Source organism: Atta cephalotes, assembly GCF_000143395.1.
Source record: "Atta cephalotes unplaced genomic scaffold scaffold00001, whole genome shotgun sequence".
Classification (NCBI taxonomy): domain Eukaryota; kingdom Metazoa; phylum Arthropoda; class Insecta; order Hymenoptera; family Formicidae; genus Atta; species Atta cephalotes.
In genome coordinates this window covers 11070876-11085111 of record NW_012130065.1, presented here as the reverse complement: position 1 = coordinate 11085111, position 14236 = coordinate 11070876, and the positions used below count along the sequence as shown (strand labels likewise).

The window sequence follows — 14236 nt, the reverse complement described above, 5'->3', positions numbered from 1 at the left end:
TTATTNTTTGTTAGTAAGTTAAACTTTTAAATTTAAAATTAATAGTAGTACTAACCTAAACTAAATAAAGTAATAGTNTATATATANATATATAATTAATTATATATATATATATATATATATATATATATATATATTATATATAGAAAAAATAAATTCATATATACTTGTGTGAATTATACTTGTGTGAATTTATTATAAGCCATGAAAGCTTTTATATTTGGATCGTGACTAGTTTTTTTCAACGAATTATGGATACTATTAATTATCCAATTAATGTTATGTATTTATTTCATTATTCGTACAATTATCGCAGAAAAAGTTGTAATTAAAAATAGAAAACAAGAGGTACATCTGCTATTGATTTTCAAAATCGCGTGATCAAGAGTGCAGCTTTGCGTCTGAAATTAGGAAATGGAATCAGGATGCCAATCTAAGGACGCCGCCTAAAAGTGCCTACCTTTAGACACAAAGTATATTTCAGTGCACGTGGTACATATATTAGTTTCGATATATAATTTTATAGAGTTTATAATTCCTTTTTGAAGGAAGAAAATCGAAATTATTATTCCCTTAGCTAAATTAAATGATGAGACGTATTTTTCATTTGAAGTTAGGCCATATTCGAAGAAATAAAACAGGATGACTATGGCTATGAACAAATAGGATGGCAAACCTGTCCAATGTATCTGACAAACGCCTAATTTCAGACGAGAAGCATCAAAGCATCTCTCGAATGTATGTGATGTTTATTTCAACAAAATTTTGCGAAATTCATCGAACTATTATTCTCCCAAAAAAAAAGCAATTTGTTTAATTCAGTGTGATCAGGTAAGATTTCATTATTTTTTAATTGAAAATTCAGAGATTCCTTCGTAATATGCACGGTGTTTCGACAGCCCTGGCTGTCGAAGCACGTGTTTCGTTATAGCCGTGTGATATTGAACGGAGAGATGGTAAAGATGAGACTGAGGACTCGTTTGATTAACATTTGCATTCGACACAAATATAACAACGCGCAGGATGATATTCATCTTCCCAGGATTCAATGGAAGAGGATTCGTCTGAAGAACTCCCAAGAATCCAACCAAGAGAATCTAACCTCTAAAAACGATAAATCAACTATAAACTCTCTTCGCAATTCTCCTGTGATACCAGTTAATTTTGAGATGGGCTACCATAAATTATTCGCAAAGTCTGAGAAAGTGCCAAGCAAGTTGAATGTTAACATACAAATATCAAAGAAATCGACAACAGAGCAGAATATAAATTCAGGTATAGAATCTAACAATAAAACAAACATTCACGATATAAACAGACAAGTAACTGAATTGGATCAACAATTACAACAAAAGTTTCAAGAATTAAGGGAATCAGAAAATAGTACAAATATTGATTCAAATGTGAATTCGAAGAATGATAATGTTCGAGTTAATGAAATAAATATGCAAATGTTACCCGAAACATTGCACCAGCAATTGTTTAGAAAAGATGATAAAGAAAACTCTCTGTCTGAAGAGGAAATCGATAGCATAAAGAAAAATTTAATTACATATGGTATAAATGTGGAGGATGCAACCAGGTTGCCAAACGTGAACTTGAAACTACCGGCTTTGGAAGGAAAAGATGTAGAGGAACATTTTTATAATATTGGAAAAACACAAACTAAACCGTATTTAAAAATCATAAGTGATATTATGAACGATATTCCCAAAATGCCAACACAATGGCTCTTCAAAGAAGGCTGGACTAGATATACAGCAGATGGTACAGCAGAAAGCATAGAGTATCCTTTAGAAGATGGTCTAATTTTCGATGTTGAGGTCTGTATGAAACAGGGTCCTTTGCCTACTCTAGCCACTGCGGTCAGTAATAAAGCTTGGTATAGTTGGGTATCAAATTCCTTGATACAAAGTATTAGTCAAACATTTGACACACAGTTATTTACGCCAAATATGCTCATTCCTATAGAAAGTAGCAAAGAGGAATATGGACATAGACTGAACCAGCATCAGAAGAAACCAAAAATTATTGTAGGCCACAACGTGTCATATGATAGAAGTAGAATTAAGGAGCAGTATTGGTTGAATTGTACGGGAACTCGTTTCCTTGACACTATGTCATTACATGTATGTGTCAGTGGTCTCAACAGTTATCAAAGATCGCTATTAATATCTAAGAAAATAGATAAGGAGAAAGAGATCTGGCAGTCTACCACTTCATTGAACAGTTTAATAGAAGTGCATAAACTGTATTGTGGCTATGAGATAAGTAAAGAGGGAAGAAATTTATTTGTCGAAGGTACTCTTAAAGATATTAAAGATAATTTCAGTATGTTGATGTCTTACTGTGCTTCTGATGTAGTTGCTACTCACAATATATTACGCAAACTATTCCCACTCTTTCAAGAAAGATTCCCTCATCCAGTTACTTTGGCAGGAATGTTGGAACTCAGCTCAGCATACTTGCCGGTGAATTCCAATTGGCAAAGATACTTGGAGGAATCAGAGTCGACCTTTGACGACTTAAATTACGAAGCGAAATTCACTCTCGCCAAGAGAGCCGATGCTGTTTGTCATCTCATGCACGATGAGAAATATAAGAAAGACTTATGGATGTGGGACCAAGATTGGAGCACACAGAACATTAAGATGAAAAGCAAAATCTCAAAAGTAAAGTCTGCTAACATAGAGACAAATATAACAGAAAAAATAAAAGAGCAGTCAGACACTAAATATTTATCAGATGATGAGGAAGAAGAAGAGGATCCTCTAGCAAAGGAATTTGCGTATTTAGAGAAAACCAGACACTTATTGCCAGCTAGAATGCCGCACATGCCAGGATATCCAGCGTGGTACAGGAAACTCTGTCCTAAGCAAAGCGAAGATGAAGACTGGGAACCAGGTCCACAGAATATTAGCACTTCCATGCAAGTAGTTCCGAAGTTGTTGAATCTGACATGGGAGAAGTATCCATTGCATTATATAAAGGATCGCGGTTGGGGAATTCTGGTACCTTACAGGAACGATCCCGACATTGAGACCAAACTGCCACTGGAAAATCTTTTGGCGCAGTGTCCTTTGCCAACGCCCAATCTGTCCAGAGATAGTTCCGATGACGCGATGGCCACCTTGAGCATCGACGTACAAAACGATCTTCACAAGACGGAATTCTGGCGATTTAAGAAGAAGCAAGATAAGTTATACAATAAAATATATAAGGGCACTGGCGTGTGGTGCAACGTCGATATCGACAACTGTTGCTACTTCTTCAAGCTACCGCACAAGGATGGTGTCAATTTCAACGTCGGAAATCCGCTCGCTAAGGACTTCCTTAATAAATTTTCCGAGAATGTACTCGCCGGATTGGATGTCAGCGCTGCGGAAGTGCTGAAGATTGCTCGTATGCTGTCTTACTGGCGGAATAATCGCGATAGGATCATGTCACAACTGGTGATATGGCTGGACAATCATTCTCTGCCCAGCAATATCAAGAGAACGAAGCGATACATACGTTATGGTGCGATAATACCTCAGGTAGTCGTTTCCGGTACTTTAACACGTCGCGCTGTAGAGCCTACGTGGATGACAGCATCAAATGCACATGTCGAACGAATTGGTTCCGAGCTCAGATGTATGGTACAAGCGCCGCCAGGATACAACATTGTCGGTGCTGATGTGGATAGCCAGGAATTGTGGATTGCCTCAATCATCGGAGATGCACATTATAAGCGTATTCACGGAGCGACGCCTTTCGGCTGGATGACTCTCATTGGAACCAAGTCCAATGGCACTGACATGCACAGCGTTACCGCCAAGGCTATCGGCATTTCGCGCGACCACGCCAAAGTCATCAACTACGCCCGAATCTACGGTGCCGGTCAGAAGTTCGCTCAACGGCTGCTGAAGCAATTCAATCCATCTATGACGGACGCCGAAGCTACTTCTAAATCACGCAAGATGTTTGATCTTACAAAGGGTAAAAAAGTATTTTGGTTGAAGCCTGAATTCATCAATGATGACTTACAAGATATTGCTTACACATCCTCTCAAGCATATAAGATAGCGAAGTTGCATGGCAAAGCGTACCAGGACATCTTTCTGAAGAGTGAATGGATGGACGGCTCGGAATCAGCCATGTTCAACCGATTAGAACAGATCGCTGGCAGTGAACATCCAGTCACGCCATTTCTTGACGCCAGATTGAGCCGCGCCTTGGAGATCACTAATACCGACGATGATGACAAATTCTTGCCCACCAAAATTAATTGGGTTGTGCAAAGTGGTGCGGTAGACTTCCTTCATCTGATGCTGGTTTCCATGAGATGGCTGATGAGAGATAACGCTAGATTCTGCTTATCGTTTCACGATGAAGTGAGATATCTGGTCCCATTCAAGTATAAGTACAATGCTGCGTTGGCCATGCACGTGACCAACTTGATGACGAGATCATTCTGCGCTTCTAGACTAGGAATGAGAGATCTGCCGATGTCGGTAGCGTTTTTTGCCGCCGTAGAAGTTGATACTGTCCTTCGCAAAGAGTCTACTTACGATTGTAAGACTCCATCCAATCCTCATGGCTTACAAAATGGATATGAAATACCGCCCGGCGAAAGTTTAGATGTCTGGACTGCTTTGGAAAAATCTGGCGGCTCGCTGGGCTATTGGCATGATGCAAAAAATCGCAAAGTTAAATGAGACGTGGATTCCATCGTTAAAAAAATTATCACAATTTCATAAAAAGCTATTTAAACAAATGTTATGAAACTATTTTTGTATTCGCTATTTTCGAGAATGCATAACTTTGTCTCACAAAATAAAAGGAAAATAAATGAAGGCGGCAGAATAAGTTATGGTATTTTTAATTTTATAGATCACAATGTCATCTATAACAACGAAGCGTAAATACGTTTTTCAAGAGCTCGACGATATGAGCCTCCCTACGGATTCACAAAGCATCGTACGAATTGTGCAGGCGCGCGGTCACAATCTTCATGAAATCATCACCCCCGCCGGAGAGCAGTACATTGTTTCGATGCCTACTAAATTCAGGCAAAACATCTGGGTAAAGAGAGGTGACTATATTGTTATTGAGCCAATCGTGGAAGGCAAGAAAGTCAAGGGCGAAATTGTTAAGATACTCACAAAGGTAATTCACTATCTTATAACAATTTATATTTACAATTGTTAGCGATATCATTTGCTCGTCTTAGAGAAATATTCTCTAATCTACATAATTATGAAAAATAATTAAATTTAAATTAATTCTTTTACAAGTATTACAAAATTTTACAAAAACTTATCTTTATATATACATGATATGATATATACATTGAGTGCAAAAAATATTCGTACAGAGAAAATATTTTTTAAAAAAACTTTATTTTTAAAAAATAAATTTATATTAACGAGAAATGTCGAATTGATATCGATATTGATACGATAATTTCAATACTAATTTGATGTCGATTTGATGTTTAATTGACAATCATTTCTTACTGGATAATTAACAATTTATTCATAAAGAATAAAAACAAACTGTATATTTCTTAAAATTATATATACCAAACAGAGTATATTGATTATAAAAAATATATATAAAAAATTAGCGAAAATTAAAAATTGTATTGTTTGAAAGTACTCAAAAAGTACAGTCGAGAAATTTAGCTTCTAAAATCAGAAATACATGCGAAGTTTGTTTGTTTATATATTAAAATAGAATGTGTGTGTGTGTATATATATATGTATATATATGTATATATATGTGTGTGTGTGTGTTTGTGTATGTGCAGGATCACATAAAATGGTATCGTGAACAGAATTGTTGGCCGCCAGAATTCGATGAGGATCCACAAAGGAACGGATGTTTGATAGCAACGAATTATACTACATGCGATGACGAAGAGCTTTTCGTAAATACGAATAGGTGCGCTCCTAATCAGACAATAGACGACAGTGAAAGTGATACAGATTCCAGCGAATCTGATTCTCGTTAGCCTCGTTAGTCTCAGGACTTGCCCTTTTATATATGATACAAAAATGTACATACATAATTTTATATCTTTCATACATAATTTTAAAAGCAAATTGTTTTGTATATATTTAAATAATAAAAGTATTTTTGTGCATATAATATCGAATTTCGTCTTCTATCTTAGAATTATTGTAAAATTTAATTTAAACTTCTTGCAAAGAACTTGAAAATTTTTTCCAGTTATATTCTTCAAATTCTTTACTTAAATTTTTTGTAATAATATAAGTGGAATTTACTTCATTCCTCCCACTTATTTCCTATAGCTAATAAAGTTTGTTTATTATTTTCAATGGTTTGATACTTCTTGAGCAATTTTTAAGCTTCTTATTTCCTCGCCAAGAAGATTATTTGATTGCTATTTTGGAGAATTCACGAAGAGGAAATTGAAGTCAAGAAGGTCAGTTACTAATCGTAGAAAAAGGAAATCTGAAAAATTTGAAGCGTGCACTTGTATGCTTGACCCAATTTTTTATCAAGTTTCCTATATTTGATGCACATAATTGATATTTTTCTTGGTAGCTCGCAACTTCGCAGTATACTCATTCGCTAAATTTTATTTTCATGATTTCAGAAAAGTTATGTCACTCTTTTTCAAAAGTTTCGATAAAATAATACTCATCCACTTCAGCTGCAACAAACTTGCGAAACTGTCATGTCAGTTCTATATTTATGCGGAAAGAATATCTAAGTTTCCTTAATAACGAAAAATCGCCTCCAGTTTTTCTTATCGCGCGAGAGGATTTATACAGATCTTTCAATGAATAAATGAATAAAAAGAATATTCTAATGAAGACTGATTTTGTGAAAATAAGTTTCGAAATTAAAAATGGTTTTCGAAATCAATTCCAATTTTTATCTTATTTTCTCTATTATACAAAAATTATATTCTCTTTCGTTTTGAATAATAATTTAAATTTTTAAAATTATTATTATTTATAAAATTTATTATTTATTATTTATGAAAGCTAAAATCTAAATCAATCTAAATTATTCAATTTTATCTTGCCATTTTCTACAACTTTAATACAACCAGACATAAGATTTTTAAATTAAACAACAATAATGAATATAATTAATAACAGATTCATGCAGATAAATTTTTGTCGATTTTTAATGAAAACTGTGTTCAATTAAAAAATGTTTTTAGAGATGCGACATAATAGGATGCAATCATTGATAAAACTTCCGCAATTCCTTTCTGTTTGAAAACTGTTCTTTTCCTTTTCCGAGAATACCTTAGCGGGACAAAGCGACGGAATCTTTCTCTTATTTTTCACTTTCGTTTAGAAGAGGACAAAAATGTACAATATTGAATGTAAAATATACACGACAAATGTCCTGATTTGCTATAGAAGTAAATTGCGTTACGCTCACAATTTGAAAAGATGTTAGTGACGTTAGCAGAAACGATTTATTTTGACTTAAGAAGTCATTTCTGTAGATAAGGGATGATTTACTGGCTTCAACTCGACTGAATCCTTTTGACGTAAACAAACATGAAAAATACTACACAAATGTTGCTAGCATGAAAGAAATTTCTGATATTTTAATATATAAAAAGAAATGTAACGAGAGCAATAACGAACTGAATCATAATACAACGAATATTATAATATAATATTATTTCAACATAAGGTATCATAAAAATTAAACTTCAAGTTTCAAAATTAATTTTAAAATTAAAGTTAAAATTAATTTTAACTTTAAAGTTAAAAAAATTTTTAATTTCACATTTTTGAAATTTTGAAAATTTTAAACATTAAAAATATTCAAATTTAACTTGAAATTTTTATAATTAAAATTTTTTTAAACTTTAGAAATTTAAATTTATAAAACTTTGATAATTTTAATATTATTAAATTTTTTAATTGTTTAAATTTAATTCTAATTTCTAATTATATATATTGAGGTTATTATAGAAAAAAGATGCAATTTTACATATCTTTTTAAGGAATAAAGTAAGTTTAATTTTCTGCAATAAATCATTTTTTATAATGTTTATATTGATTTTATTATTCTCTTTATTTTTTTTTGTTTAAATAATTGAAATAAAAGTTTTTACGCGCTTCACGTGAGAATGATTGTGTGATTTGACAGAGATTTTGTTCAACGCACAAAAATTTTGAAAAATACATGTATACACATACGCGCGCGCGCGCGCGCACATACACATACACACATACACAGAGACATTACATAAGCGTTATTACAATAGCTGAACATTCACTATAAAAGTTTATTTTATAAACAAATACAGAATTTAGTTTATATTTCTTTTTAACAAAATATACGAGTATATATTCTTTATAATGTTATTATGAATTCCTTTTTTTGTTAAATTAATATCGTGTAGTATTTATTAAACACTATGCTTTTTAGTATTAAAAAGATGAAGCTATATAGTTTTCTGTTATAATTTTATTTATATAACTTATTAATCATGTTGATAATGATATCTTACATAAAATTATGAGAGTAGAAAAGCCGGAATATTATAAAAATTTAAAAGAAAAATTAATTTGTCCGCTTAAAACTTTGTCATGTTTGATAAGTCGAGTAATTTATAAGAATCTAATTTAAAGCTTGCGGCAGACGGTGCGATTTTTCTGGCTGGATTGCTTGTAAATTACTAAAAATTCTGTGTACTATGGTATAAATTCTAGTAATTTATTAAATCCGCAAGCAATTCATCAAGAAAAATTGCTGCCTGCTGCAGACTTAAAATGCTAAAAATCTGAAGTGATTTCAAGAAATTTTCGAAACACAACCTTAATCAAGAAAAAATATTTTTGAAAACAATACCAAAGCTGCATAAAAAAATCTTTCTAATAAATATACTTTCGTATTAATATTTTCCAAGAAGATTCCAAAAATTAACATTAAACGATGGCGAGAAAAATGTTTTGAAGGAAATTTTTCTCTTAAGAAAGGTAATAACGCTAGTTATTATAAATTTGCGCATTTCTGCGGAGAAAATTGCTCTTAACTTTTAAAATTGCTCTTAAACTTTTCATCGTTACCTCGATATAGGAACCTCTTGAATCTTATTTAAATCTTATAAAAGAAATTTCTTTTGAGCTTCGAAACCACTATATCGAATGTTAATACTGACCCATCTAAATTCTCTGCAAAATTCTAACAATCTTCAGAAAGAGATTTAATTAATTTGACTTGATGCTACGTTGTGAAAGAAATTCACTATCAGCAACGGAGCAGTCGACAGGTGTTCTTAATGGTATTATCAAGATCATCGCGCTCAGTTCATACTCAGCGACGTTCTATCGCGGATGATAGACCTGTTCTAACATTTTTGTCGCGATAGACGTTCGGTGGTCTTGGATCATTAGCGCCAATTGACGAGTCAAAACAGTCGATAGGTGACCTTGCGTAACCTATGAAGACGCGTGTTTCTTGAAATTACAAACACTTATATGCTTTCGAACACAATCTACATTATTCTGATCTCACAAGTGCTAAATTATAAACAGCACGTCTTTCAGCACGGAGCTCGTAATTTCGTTTATATCGATTGAAACTCGATCACTACAATATTGCAGACTTTCCGGTTATTGCGTTTTCGCCGAAAAATTCGAGTACATAAAAATAAAAAAATTTAAAAAGACAAAAGTGGTAACTGTGATGTGCGACAATTGTGTTGTGACGATCGCGGATTGTAACACTGCGCAAATATTCAAAGAACAATTAAAACATGATATTGATCTTTGAATACGATTTATAATTGCAATCTAATTTCAATTAAATTATAATTATAATTTTGCTTGGCAGCGAAGGTATAAACGTAAACCAGTTGTTTCACAGTGCGGAAATGAAAACGAGGAATTTTGTCAAATAATAATAAACGTGTCCACGCTTTTATCAGCACGAACTTTGTATGCTACCTTGGAATTTAGTCAGAAAAGCTAAGAATGCATAAATGACTCTTATCCCATCTGTTTTGTTAGTTTTAGTTTTCTTTTATTGTCTCAGAAAGATTCTGCAAGAAGATTATATCGCAAGTGAGTGACCCATTAACAATCAACATTTATCGAGGAGCTTGACGCGTTTGTTTGTTTGCGTGCGCGATACCGAGCGATATCAGAATGTGCATACGCGTGAAGGTATTGTCATGATGAACCGAACTAGCGTGTGACATCTTCACGAAAGTTCCAAGCATGGGGACGTCAAATCAGGACGGGGACATTGAAAACGACACGCTCGATTTCTGGCGGGACTGGGATCTAAGTGAGTTGACCGAGGATGAGTATCTGAGCAAGGTGCTGGGACCCAAGTATCTGTCTCTCAAACTGGTAATACCGCTCACGATCACGTATGTAGTGATCTTCATCACCGGAATTTTCGGCAATGTCGCCACGTGCACGGTCATCATCCGAAATTCGTCCATGCAGACCGCCACCAACTATTATCTCTTTAGTCTAGCTATATCTGACCTAACTCTACTTTTATTAGGTGAGCGAACAAAATAAATGTCGAGATTGCTTCTCGATGTTACCTTTTTATGCTTCGAGCATTTTTTTTTATAGGCGAACGTTTCTCACATTTAGATATTAATTGCTTTTTCTTTTGTACTTTCCTTTCACGTTCACTTACTCATCGGTGAGAATGTACACAGAAAATTTTTATTAAATTTCACACATTTCAAACAATCCACTCAAATTTTTGCGTTTAATTTAATTACAAGATGAATATATTAGAAAGTAATTAACACAATCTGTAAGTTAATTGTGTAACAGATTTTTTTCAGTAAAATTAACATTTACATGATATGTTAAATTATCTATTCATTCATCTTAAAATTTACGTTTTAAAATTAGAACACATTTTTATGTTACTTATTCATAAATTGCATTATTTTGATACTAAGAAATGTTGAATATCAAAAACAAACTATTTAAATAATGTACTCACATTATGTTAATAAATTCATCAACTCAAAATTTTAATAAAGACTTGAGTCAATCGATTTTAACATTTTTAACATAATACAAAATTAAATATAAAATATTTTTTACTGTGTAAAGAGAAGTCATATTATTTCAGTTAAGATGATCTTCTCAGATCCAATGATTACACAGAGTAAGAAACAGACCTAACTTTATAGGTTAATACTCGTTGCAGAATTTATCTTTAAATAGCTTAGACTCTAACAAAATGCTTGCAGATGATTTTAATAAAAGAATGTTCCTATAATGTAAAATGAAAGAAATAAGAATATAAGTTTGAATACTACATGCTTACTGCATATTTAAATAAAATATGAGTCTAATGTACGTCTGCTTAAGCGAAATCTCTGCCTTGGCTTGAAATTTCTTTCCTTTTTATCATTCTCGAAAATAGAACAGAAAATATAAAATATAAATGTAAACGAGATGTCAGGATTTAAACTATTTCGCGTTCCTCTCCACATTCTTGATTCACATTTCTTTATTTCTCATAATGCGTAGAATTTTATGTTTGTAACGTGAATTACAATTATTTGCAAGCTGAAAATTCGCCTCTCTTATCACTCTTATTTCAATCGGGAGTCGATATAAAACAACGTTGACTGAATTGCTTCTGGCTGGTAAATGAACGATTCGTTAATTGCCGATGGCTCTTCGCTCGTTGATATTGCGATTTTGATAATTGATAAAGCAATTGATAACGATAGTCGGCTCACTTAAACCGTTCTCATTTGGATAACGCGGAATAATAGATATGTTGCGGTGTCGATTTAGTCGAGAACCTGTTTGCAATATGTATAAATTCCATCGGTTATTTCCAATATCGGACTGAGTAAGATCAAAAAAATCTGAATAATGAATGAGGTCAAATTCTCGTCGAAGGAACAAATTGGTTTCGATTTAAAAACCAAAGGGAGCAGTAGAGCGAAACCAATCCCTTTGACATGGTGACAAATTAAATTGAGAATCCTTAGCATATATAACGCATTTCTTCGCGCTTCTTTTCTAACAAGTTATTTTTTACATAATTTTAACAAATAATAACGATCAATAAAAAATATTGTAATCATGAAATTGTAATGTTTCAAAAATATTATTTGCACATTTTTGTCACATTTAAAATATAAATAAGAAATTATCAGATAAATACAAGAATCCCTTTTATTGAAAGTTTAAAGAATGTATTATTCATCACATTTACAATACGAAACGAAATATTAAATAAATACAAGCATTCCCTTTATTGAGATATTTATAAAATACCACAGAGAGAGATTGTAACTAAAATGTTCAAAGATGCAATTATTTTCATTAATACTGTCGCTATATTCAGTCACTAATATATTTTGTATTTAAATAATTTGTAGCTTTGATCAAATTTAATCAAAGCTAAATTTAAATCAGTACATATCATTAGTAATTGACAACACGAGTATTTCAAAACGCGATCTTTCATCGGATAAATAAAATCAGTTATTGTACGTTATCTGTATTATCACGATCACATACACTTTTGATACTCTCCTGCTTTTCTAGCATTGACGCACGTAGATAAAAGCATGAAATTAATCTCCGTTTTATATGTACAATTGTGATTGTTATCTGCACAGTGGTTTGTTTGCTTGATGGTAACAATGGCATTCGTATTTACGTCATTGCAAGGAATTCGCGAGACTGAAGACTTGGACATGATAACAATTCTACATGAAAAGTCTGAGATAGGCTATTTAAACAAAATATTAGGTTGTCCGGAAAGTTCATGATTTTGAAGGAAAATTGAAACGCAGAAGATTTAAATTTTTAATTTCATTTATTAAATTTGAATCTTTTGCGGCACGAACTTTCCGAACAACCCAATACAAGTCTTATATACAGGTACAGTTTTTACCTAAGCGAAATCTCTTCTTTGGAAAGTTTTTTTTCCTTTAATAAATTCATCTAGACCATTATAATCAAACAATTAAAAGACTCATAAACAGTATAAAAAATTGAAAAAGCGTATATTGAAAGAAAATGTATATAAAAATTTTATTAGACACTAAGATCTACTCCCTTCTATAGAAGCCTTGTTTGATTTTTCTTTGCGCTTTATCTATTCTCAAAAATAGCAGAAGATATAAAATATATAAATGTAAGAAATCGGAGTTTAAGCTATTTCGTGTTTCACATAATTCCACATTATTATTTTTTTCATTATTTTCAACTAGCTATTTTAATATGCAACTAGCTATTTTATATATATTATCAATGTGAAAAAGTCAATGTCCGTACAATAAATTGTGTGTGTGTGTGTGTGTGTGTGTGTGTGTGTGTGTGTGTGTGTGTGTGTGTATATATATATATATAATGCAATAAATGAAATAATTTGAATAATATTTGAATAATATCTGAACAGAATATTTAATAAACTAAATAAGAATATTAAATAAAGATCCAAATTTCTTATTGAAGCAGACAGAAAAATATAATTTATGTGTGTATGTGGATGTCGTAAATAAATTAAAATTGGCAGTTCGCCAAATACAAATTCTTTATATAAAAAAAAATGTGAAAAGTCAGCAACTATTCAGTGCAAACTATTCAAACATACCGATCGGAATCGAGAGGGATGCGTCACTTTACGAAGATTTTAATTATAAATTAGTTATCGATTCTGATATGAGAGAGATCAAAAGAAATAAAAAAAGAGAGAGAAACTGAAACAATCGCGTCCGTAGCGCTAACGAGTAAAATAGCAGTTTTATAATGCAATAAAAGGCTTCGCCAGATGATGAATGTTGTTGTATAACACAAACGCCACTTTAAAAAAATGTTAGGCACAATAGCAACGACCGAAAGGCTTCCTTGAGGAGGCTATATTATTCATGATACGTCTAACTTCCAGTAGGAATCAGACTTTATGAAGGTTTCGGCGCCTACTATGAAGCTTTATAAAAAAAAACGAGGGTGACTACATATTGGGCGATTACCGGATAGTTTTTATGCTTTGAGAGATGATTGATCCAGCATATCGCGAAAATCTGAGAAAAAGTGGAGATATTATATTGCATATGCAAGGAAGAATATCCATTAAATTTGATAGAGAGAAACAATTAAATTATGAAAATTAATTTAAGGTGAAAAGTTAAACGTCCATTGCCCAATTTGTGACACGCGTTCGTAAGAAATTCTGCGAAGAAAGGAATAAAACTTCTCATCGAATGTATAATAGATATATATTTAGATTAGTCACACACACACAC

General features: G+C 32.3%; 3 protein-coding genes across 3 annotated transcripts in view; all 3 read left to right on the top strand.

The window, feature by feature from the left end:
- Nucleotides 1–953: 953 nt before the first annotated feature.
- On the top strand, nucleotides 954–4697 carry LOC105626886 (DNA polymerase subunit gamma-1, mitochondrial). Its single transcript, XM_012208180.1, has one exon. It carries the CDS (start codon nucleotides 954–956, stop codon nucleotides 4695–4697), a length of 3744 nt encoding a protein of 1247 aa, XP_012063570.1.
- A 181-nt stretch (nucleotides 4698–4878) lies between these two features.
- On the top strand, nucleotides 4879–5995 carry LOC105626897 (probable RNA-binding protein EIF1AD). Its single transcript, XM_012208191.1, has 2 exons — nucleotides 4879–5148; nucleotides 5792–5995. Exons 1-2 carry the CDS (start codon nucleotides 4879–4881, stop codon nucleotides 5993–5995), a joined length of 474 nt encoding a protein of 157 aa, XP_012063581.1.
- A 4210-nt stretch (nucleotides 5996–10205) lies between these two features.
- The window catches only part of LOC105626875 (neuropeptides capa receptor-like), a 9395-nt gene continuing 5364 nt past the window's right edge, over nucleotides 10206–14236 (top strand). Inside the window, 1 exon segment of the mRNA XM_012208169.1 lies at nucleotides 10206–10500. Within this exon segment, the coding sequence (XP_012063559.1) occupies nucleotides 10206–10500 (295 nt within the window).